Source organism: Apaloderma vittatum, unplaced genomic scaffold (genome assembly GCF_000703405.1).
Source record: "Apaloderma vittatum isolate BGI_N311 unplaced genomic scaffold, ASM70340v1 scaffold44767, whole genome shotgun sequence".
Classification (NCBI taxonomy): Eukaryota; Metazoa; Chordata; class Aves; order Trogoniformes; family Trogonidae; genus Apaloderma; species Apaloderma vittatum.
The window spans coordinates 244-10470 of record NW_009728745.1 but is presented as its reverse complement, the minus strand read 5'-3'; the positions used below and the strand labels follow the sequence as shown (position 1 = coordinate 10470).

General features: G+C 38.5%; 1 protein-coding gene across 1 annotated transcript; it reads right to left on the bottom strand.

Moving 5' to 3' along the window:
- Positions 1-2420: 2420 nt before the first annotated feature.
- On the bottom strand, positions 2421-9542 carry HIBCH (3-hydroxyisobutyryl-CoA hydrolase; the record flags this gene model as incomplete). Its single annotated transcript, XM_009874162.1, has 5 exons — positions 2421-2599; positions 3422-3480; positions 5312-5398; positions 6187-6332; positions 9464-9542. Coding segments are annotated over 5 exons (550 nt in total), but the record flags the coding sequence as incomplete, so codon positions are not given.
- Between the last annotated feature and the right edge of the window lie 685 nt (positions 9543-10227).

Sequence of the window (10227 nt, the reverse complement as noted above, 5' to 3'; positions counted from 1 at the left end):
GGCCGGCCCAGCCCTAACCCACGACAATGGCTCACGGTGCGCTTGGATTAAATGGGGTAACAAAGAAAACAAGCGTATACCTTGCTGTTACAGATTCCTTTACGGTCTATTTATCATTTGAATCTGCTCTTGTGGCTGCACCTGGACACTGAAGTGAAACCTCGGTTTCACATAGTGACAGGAAACTGTCATCTGTAGGCATACTCTTCCTCCAGCTACAACTAAGTTTAATTACAATTCTGCTTCCCTGGTGAAAGAAAAAGACAAACCACAATATGACCCTCCAATTTAACTAGCAAGCATCTCCTGGAGAAAGCCAGATTTGTAGATGAATCCCTTCTTAACACTTTTTTTCCCCCACCTATAAATGCATTTTTCTTCTTTGCTTTTGTGGATCTTGCACAGGAAAAAAATATTATCTGATCCTATGAAGTTTTTCTTAATCCTACTGCTTAGCACACCATGTGTGCAGTTAGAAGCTCATCTCAAACTTGTTCACATCAATAAGCCTTGAACCTGCTAGAAAGTGTGGTTTGTTCGTAGGCTGGTTTGTGGTTTGGTTTTGGTTTTTGGGGTTACTTTTTCCACAAATCTCTGTATGGACAGAAGTAACGCGTACTAACAAAGTTTCATCCCGTGGACAGAAGGGACAACAGGCAACTGTTCAGGAACTTTTGTCCACTCCAAGGACAGTGTTCATTTATGAATTGCATGAAAGAAAAATGCTGCTATGAAGCCCTATAAAAGACAAGAAACAAGAAAACCACAGAAGCAACAAAAGAGCCTTTTTGTTGTTGTCCAGGACTAAAAAACCACAGCTACGCAAAATCACAACTTTGAAGTAGATGATATGGTTTTAAGTTCTAAATTGAAGATATGAAGCAAATGTATCCTCTAAAACAAGGAACAAGAACTTTTTTTTTTTTTTAAATAGGAGAGATCTCTGTTATGAGGCTGCAGGTGAAGGAAGCAAATTAGGCAGATCTGGGTAACTAGAGCAAACAAGGCAGAATTAACTAGCTATTTAACATATTTTGGTAACTAAGTGTTTCCAGACTCTGCATCTTTTGTAACATAAACTGTATTTTGAACAAAGCAACTTTTAAAGGCTCCATGCTATTTGAAAAAGTTCCACTGGGTCGGATTAATGCCTGAAGGTGCCATAAAAATTGTATGAAATCAACTTAGGGAGAAGATACATGCAATTAATTTTTGATTGTTTTCAGCCTCCACTGCAGTTAAGCATACAAGGATTATCATAAAATCTACAAATAAACCCCTTGAAACTCAGTACTATAAAGGAACAAGAGTCACCAGAAGCGCCTGCTGTTAACATGCTATCAAACTGTCTCAACAGACCTTTATGTAACTAATTTTCCTGCCATCTATAAGAGGGAAAAAGTGAAGAACTGAATTATACGGCCTATATAGTTTGGGGGAAAACCCATGCTGGCAGCCTGTGGCAGAATTCAGGCCTACAGACACGTGAAATGATTGTCTTGGCACTAGTTCATTTGGCTACTTTAGTCAATGAAACTTGAACACAAGCAGGAGGAAAATTAGCTTTTTTGTAATACATACGCTAAACTTCTTGCGAGGTACTGGTTGGCACAAAGGGAAATCTTAACACTGCCTTTCTCAAAAACCACGTGCGAGTTCCAGTGATAGGTTGTTAAATATTTAATTAATAACTAAGCCTCAAAATGTATCTCTTTATCTGGGACAGGATGCCTCATGTTAATGACATTAAATTGTAAAATTATATTCCTTCTGCTCACGTGACAGTCCAATGGTGATGGATGTTTTATTTTATTACAAGAGCAGGATTTCTTCTGAGCTATAAGTAAAATTAAAACAAAACCTGTGTTCTATCCAATTCTAAAGTAGTATCTGAATAGTTTCAAGACACTTTACAAGGCACTTGAACACATACTTCAAAGCAAAGTGAAAATAAACACATTACTAATAAATGACTATAAGTTGTTTCTTGATTTTGAGGCTGAGGTGTGTATTAAGTTTGTAGTGTCACTGTATGTTTCTTGAGTAGTGACTACACCCGACCCTCAGAAATGCATTAAAAAGATCAAAAAATACTTTGTGATGAGAAATTGCTTGGTGTTGACCCAAATGAGAGATCTGGAATGGAAGAAAAAGAACACCATGTTTCTGGCACTGCTTTATGCCAACCCTTGGTAAGAAAAATGAGAAGCTATAGAAGGAATCCTTGTTACCAACAACACCCTGATCACAGGGAGGGGAAAAGGGAGTTTGGTTTTTTTTTTTACTAATTACATTTCTATGCCATGTACGACAGGTTTCACATTGTGTAGTTTCACAGGGGAATATTCTTGCCCAAGTAGAACTGCTGGCAATCCCCCAAGACTAGGTGAGAACCTGAGAGGCTCAGTCCAATGTCCTACTGGTGTCACGTAGTATAAGTAATGTTAATAATGTGATGAAAGTCTGCTCCATGATAAGACTTAAAATCTCTAACAAAAATAACATAGAAGACATTACCTCTAGCTGCTCAGTGGCAAAAGGAGAACCATCTTGCTTTAATTTTTTAACTATTTCTTCCATACTGTTTGCTGAAAATAGACTAAAAGAAAAAAAATGTTAATGAATAAACTGCTTCAGCCTTCTTCTTCCCTCTGGAGTGACAGTAACACAGAAATTAGAAACAGAGCATAAGCAGATTTGGCTTTTTTTTAGCAATGTGTTTCCTGCTTGTACAATTTTAAGTAAGTTGGTTGTCAGGCATCTTCTTCTCCTTTACACATCTCTAGTGTTTCAGAAAACCTTACTTACAAACTCTGACATTTATCTGGAAACTTAAGTTTCTACTCTCATACGTATTTTTAAAACATTGATTTTTTAACTATCAGCTCCATTATACCGGTTCAATGTCAACATGTTTTGCGTCTAAACTTACTTACTGCCATCCCTTCTTCAAGAGTTACAGCTGCTTCTTATCCCTCCCACTTATTTCTCCTTCCCTTGTGTTGCTTGATCTAGTTGAGAGGTGTCCCTGCCCATGACAGGGAGGTTGGATTAAATTGTCTCTAAGGTCCCTTCCAGCCTAGGCCAGTCTAGGATTCTGATACACACAAGTTCCAAACTATCACGGAACAAGTATAAATGTGCTACGTACCATTTCCTATCCAACTGAACAATTACTCTCGCAAATCCTGGTTCAATTTCTAAAGAAAATGTTCATTTTAATGTGCTATAGGGAAGTTGCTTAGTACAATGGCGTATGAATCAGGAAAATATGCTCAAGTATTTAATATACTGATGAATGAAATAAAACAAAAACAAAAAAAATTGAAATTATTAACTTGAATGTAATTTCTATTTCCTTATCTGTGGAACGCTGATACTGCTACTTGATTTAACTTCAGACAGAAAGATTGATGAATACCTGTTAATTTTCTCCATATGTTCATCAAGTACAAACTTCTTTTCTTGATCAACTTTGCTCTATTTAAAAAGCAAAGACATATTTTACTTGGTTATTTTAGACTGAAGAGCTTCTCAGTACTGGAAAAAAATTCAATTACTTGTGTTATAGAGATATAAATCATAAATGCTCATTTAACAGGCATCAGGCACTGACATTTTTAATGAACTACAGTTTTGCTGTGTGCATAAACAAACTTGTCACTTGTGAATGTTAAAGATGTCATCTCATAAGACAGCGCTTGCTCTGAGCTACTATGTATGCACATTTGGGTGGTTATCTTGTACGCCTGCAATCATGATTATTCCATCAGTACGTTTCTATCAAATACACTAAGAAAGCAGGTGCAGGTAAATCTAACCAAACCCCTGAGAATATTAAGAAAAATAATTTCTCTTCCTTACCTTTTCTCCGTTATTTCACAAAATTTTATTTAGACTACTAACGAGTGTGAAAGATCCATTGGCCTTATGTGGAAAGACTGTCAAATGTTTCGTATCTTTTTGCACGAAGGGGTTTAGGACATAAGCAGGTGTTTCAGTAACAGCAGCTGAAGCTGAGGAAGGTTCCCTGTTATTTCAACTCTGATAACTAAAACCACGCAGCTTTCTTCTCCATTTGATGTCATCTTGTAAAGTAGTACACGGCAACACTGAATTTCCTATTTCACAGCTTCCTATTTTGTCAAAACAATCAGCGCTACTACATAAATTAGCTTATCCCTTTTATTTTTCTAATTAATCTTTCTATGTGAAGTTAGCATTTGCAAAAGAGAAATAACAAGAGTAGACACTGCTCATTGTAAAGCCAAACAACTGGGGAGTAACACTCAGATTGACTGAATATGTTGAACACTGATTTGACTCCAGATGTTTCTTCTTAAATAAAATCATAGTGCATATCAAACAGCTAAAACAGCCACTGAATAAACTGACTGTAAACCCAAGGCCTAACACAAATACTCACTGTGTACTATCAATACAGCCACATTCACCTCCAAAATCACAACTCTGAGTTTGTCTGCTGCGATAAGAGCACCTTCCTCCCCCTGAAAATATTGCTTTAAGAACTCCAGTGCTTTCCTTGCAGCACTAGGCTAATACTTCCCCTATCAATAACTGCTGGGCTTATTCACAGTCTTTCAGTTATCTCAAGGTTACCAACGCATAAAACGTGAGAAATTAAAAGAACAACTTGAGCCTTGAAATTCAGGCGTCAAATCTGGACTGCAGATGGTCTGCATCAAAATAATGCTAAAATTTTACATCAAAGACATCAAGCTAGCAAAATAGTGCTTCAGATGGATAAAGAGAAAGTTTCTGGAACAGAAATAAACATCGGCTTCCAAGCGAGCAGCAGGGCACTGAATAACTGGCACTTGAACTTCTGCAGCCTCGGGACTATGTGTTTGTGTTGGTCAGAACTCCGGAATTCCAGGTGAACTCCTCAGATGGCACTTGCCATCATGTACAACTCCCAGTCTGCCAGTGGCTAGCTATTTTGCTTTCTGCAAAGCGCGCTAGAAATCCAAGAATAACAGGAGGCAAACTAAGCAGCAATACGATTTTGGCATCATGTTCCTACCTGGAAATTTAAGTAGAGACATAGAGAGCGAGCTGATCACAGGACTTGGATGGGTATCCAAAAAGAATAAAATGTGAAAAAAGATTTTTAAATTTAAATTTTTAACACTGTAAGTACTAGTGCTACAATTATAGAGTGCAAAGAGTTTGGAAACCCCTCATATTTTTTTCAAACATAAAACAAATGACCTGTATCATGGATAAAAAAGATTTTTGTATTTACTTATAGTGAACAATTCTGCTTGATTTCATTAACTGAACAGATTACCTTCACGTGGTAAGAGTTCAATAAGTCTGCAATGTTTTCTCTTGAAGGAGACTTCAGTGCTATCAGGTCTTTCTCTAAGGCAGGTAGCTATTAAAAACAAGGTTTAATTAAAATTTTTTTAAAAATTAGAACAAAATGTACTTCTTGGATTATTATCACTATGGTAAAAGTACTATGTTTACATGTGTATATAAACACACTGCCCACCCATCCCAACTTTCAACTAGATTTTAGTAAGGTACTAAACATTCACTTTTCAGCATTGAACCATTAGGATTTAATTATGCCCGCAGTGATGAGCAACGACCTCTGCTTGCCAAGCGCACACCCCGGCGCATCACTCCAGCCGCAGCAGGTCAAGCCAGCCTGCAGCAGCCTGGCAACCATCCTGCGCTCAAAATAGCGTCTAGTCAGCTTCACAGAGAAGGAAAAATGACTTGCATTGTGCCTGGAACTGACTCTGAATTTAGCAAATATCCTAATTTTTCCATGTTCTTACAGCTACTGTAAGAAACCATTGGGATATCTGTTAAGGAGAGTGCTAAAGAACACATGAATGAAATATAAAAAACTTCGCAGCTGTAGAAATAATCTCTAATTTCAGACAATGTTGTCTAAATGGTACGATTTTCCAGGCAACTTCAATTACACGCAGAAAATCGTGCCCTTCAGCAGCAGAGTCATGAAGACAGCAACATTTGTTCCCTCTTGCGAGCAAAAAGCTGTCGCTAGCTGGCAAGCGTTAGAACGTGGGGCCAGCTAATCTAACTGCATCTCTGCGTATTCTCAAACTGATAAAAGATGTTTGCTGTGCTACGTGACTCAAATATGTTGTTACGGCTGCGCCCTTGCTCAGTGCTGTTCAGCAGCTTTACCCTTTCGGCTTCTACAAAATGTGTCGCGATGCCAGCTTCTAGCACATCTCTTCCTTTCAGCCGAAATCCTGTTAGCGCAAGGTAGTAGCCAATCTTTCCCGGTAGCCTTGGCAAGAAATATCCTCCACCCACGTCAGGAAAAAGGCCTGTAATAAAAAAAAACCACGCAAATGAGAAAAACGTGAAGGGAGATGAACTTGTCCTAATCATCCTTGTAACTTAGCAGCTCCTTCTTGTCTCCCTTCTTTTTCGTCTGCACTCATATTCTGCATAGACTGCTCTGCACCTTCTCAGTATGAGCCATCCTAACCATAATGTCCACGTGGCCATACACAGGGAAATCAGCTCTCAGAAAACTGTGAGGTTGATTTGCTGAAATTGCTTTAGAGGCGAATAAAACTAAACTGAATGTAAGGATTCTTTAATAATTGAGGAATTTACAAAAGGTGTAATTAATCCTTGGCTGCATAAACATAGTCTGCTATAGCTTCTACTGTTTCCTTTTCAGGGTGCCTGTTTTCCTTTCTTCTTACACTTTTACTCCTCTTACTCCTGTTCTATATATTCCTCGGTTCTCTCAATACCACTTCCCACATGTTTCTGCTTGATACTGGGTTTCTCTTAAGGTGTTCCATGCACTTGTTGGGTGTTTTTATTTTTCTTTTGATAGCAATTACCAATTACTTCTCAAATCCCTACTTAAAGAAGAGAAGACCTGAACATTTGCGGGGCTGCCCGGGCTAAAAGCCTGTACCTGCAGGGTTGACTTGCAGCCTGCCCTCGGAGGCAGACGTGGCGCGCTTCACTGGAACCCCAACCGTGAAACTCGGCAGTTGCCACGCGCGGCTCCATTCCTACCTTGTCTTGCAGAGACAGGATAAGTCTCTTGCCTTAGAGCTAAAAACGTGGAGGGATATACAAGGAAGTTGCCGCTAACATCACCTTAAAGCCCACCTCTTACAATCTACTTCCATCTTTCCTCCTTCTCAGCAGTGGCTTTTCCACACCCTCCTATGTCTAAGCTGCTTTCCAGTGCTTTATCTTATCTACGTCAAACTCCCACGACCCAGAGCTGCCTTTACTTTGAGTTTGCAGAGTGCCACAGCTATCTGTAGCCTTTTATTTATGGTGGGGCAGGAGTGCAGAAGAGCTGTGGGAAAACGCAGCCGCTGAAGGAACGCTTTGCTGTCTCCACAGAAAAGGTGCAAAGCCGACTGAAAGAAGTGAACGTATGCAAAAAAAATATAATCAATTAATAACAATATCTAGATGGCTAGATGTTTTTAACATACATCACAAGAGATCAAAACAGTCAAGCCCTTAAATCTAAACAGATTTCAGTGGTTTTACTTCCAACTGATCCTAAAAGGGGTTTCTTTCTTTCCTAGGCAAGTTCTAAGCTTTTCCTTTATGCATCTTCACAGTCTATTTCTGTTTAAATAAGTCCTTGTCAACACAAGCAATGTATGTAAAGAACATAATTTTTGTTAATATAATACTACTCACATCTTTACCTTTGAAGAAGAAAGCAAAGAAGTCATCTCTATTATTAGAATACTTTTATAAGCCAGAGAACTTTTCTGTTTAATCTAAAAAAAAATAATTGCTTCCTTCAAATGGTTTTATTTTTACTACAACTGACCATGAACTTCAGGAGTTTAGTAAATTCATGTTGTATTAACGCTTGAGCTATTTCACTTACTAAGTTTTCCTGCAGCAGAAAAAAATTGTCTGGTGGGCTACAATAGTTTTTGTTTTTCTCATCTCAAACTTTTTTGTTCAGAAAAATTACATGACATTTATCAGCGAGCAGAAATTTCTCTAATGATTTTTGAGGAGTTATAATGTTATAATGAGCTTGCTTACATTTAGGGGGGGTTCATTATGATTTATTTGACTTCACACTCGCAGCACATTTAATATTTTAAGAATTTCAGTATAGGTCTTGTGAAATATTTCATCCAGGCTGCACAGCAATAAACAGTAGAGGATATGTGTGAGACATCCTTTAAAAATATGGAAAATACTGGACCTTTTAAGCACTGCTAACAGGGGGAGCTACAAAAATCCAGTCATTAGCTGAGCACGCATTTTAACTTCTATTTAAAGGATGGATGGAGCTTTGAGCAACCTGCTCGTGGCAGGGGGCTTGGAACTAGATGATCTTTGAGTCCCCTTCCAACCCAAGCTGTTCTATGATTCCAAGACGTTGTTGTACTTAAAATACTCTCAATGAAAGCAGAATATCATAATTTTTATCCTCTTTTCAGAACTGAGTCCTGATTTCTTTTTTCCCTTCCCATTACTTGTTAGCTTTAACATTATGTAACTGTTTGGAAATTCTTTTAAGAAATAATGGTCGCTACTCCTTGCAACTAATTATTTGAGGTGCCATTGAAGCTGTTTAACCGCTAGATAAGGTTCTCTATTCCAAATAAATGTGTTCCTCATGGCCTCATATTACAGACCAGCCTCATTCTCCTTCACGAGGACATAAAGACAAGAACAACTGCAACCATCCTTCAGATGCCTTGCCTTGGAAAGATTTAGAAATGAGGAATTTCACAGGAGAGGAATGCAGGATAGGGTACAGGTTTTGAGGACTCTTCATAACTGTTGAGAAGCAGGGAGAAGGGACTGGGACACTGATGGGGTACATATGCCAGACAAGAACAGGTTCGGTGTGGATACCCTTCATTCAGCTCTGAGACCCAACATTTTCTTTCATAACATCTCAAAGTTGACAATGAAGCTGTAGTGTCAAACATTGGAAAACACAAGGTACACGTTGCTATTCAGAAAAGAAGAAAAGACAACGCTGTGATCTCACCTGCACACAACCCGTACGCAACTGTCATGGGTCTATGTTAATAATCTACAAGAAAAGCTGGAAGGTGGCATTTCAACATCTGTCTCACTAACGTTGCAGATCAGTTTGTAGTACAGCCTGTTTGACTCCTGCTGATTTACAGATGAAAGCTGACATGCTTGCACTGCGATTTTCCGACTTTCTCTGCCTATATCTGTAGCAAAGATTTAGTTTCTTAGATCTGCTGCCAGTTTTTTAAATTGTCTCCCGACAGTCTTTGTGTCAGTCTAGACAGCAAACCTCAGATTAAAACCCTCAGTGTTCAACCTCCTAGAATACAGATCAGTTTCGATTCGTTTAATAGAAAATACCTTCTATACACGGTCATCTCCAATTCCTTCTGAAAATGCTTTTAAAGATATTTCGCCCTGGTTACACTCACATGGGATAGTCTGTTGAAATACTTACCTATTGCTGTTTCTGGCATTGCAAAAACCGTCTTTTCTGTGGCAACTCGGAAGTGTCCGTGGACGGAGAGGCCAACTCCCTATGCACAGAGCACAAGCAAAGGACACAGTTAGAGAAGTACCACTAAAAATCCTCACAGTCCTCTGGAATGCACCTTTTCCTTTGCTCCACAATTAAATAACATTAGATTTACCATGCACATCTCGACAAAGCATTAAAAGGCCTTTTACAGCTCAAACACTAATAAAGCATCCCATTACCTTTACGGTTTGTCTGAAACAGCTCTCTGTGCTTTAAAAGACTGATGAGGCAGGCAGAGATTAACTTCAAAATCCCACGAGCGGCAGCAACAGAAATGAGTGACCCCATTTTCTCCATTAGACTAAGGGAGTCGACAGCCTTTTGCTAATATTATCCCCGTCTACAATTTTTGCACATCCTTCAAAGCAAAAAAAACCCCACATCGGTACTTTTGGAACATGAATTGCACAAAGTTGTAATCCTAATACTTTAAGAAGAAATAATAACTAACTATTCTTACAATGTGCTAATTACCTCCTTTAACAATTCTTACGGTTTTTAAGCAGGAAAAGCCTTCAGCATTATTGATTAGAACTCAAAAGTATGTGGTTGGAAACTATCTTAAACTGTGGACTTTTGGTTTCTGAGTCAGAAATAGAATCCATGTTTCTAAGTATCTAGCCACAAAATTAATTTGATTTAGATCAATGTTCAAGAGGCAAACTGAAGAGTTGAAAAAAAAT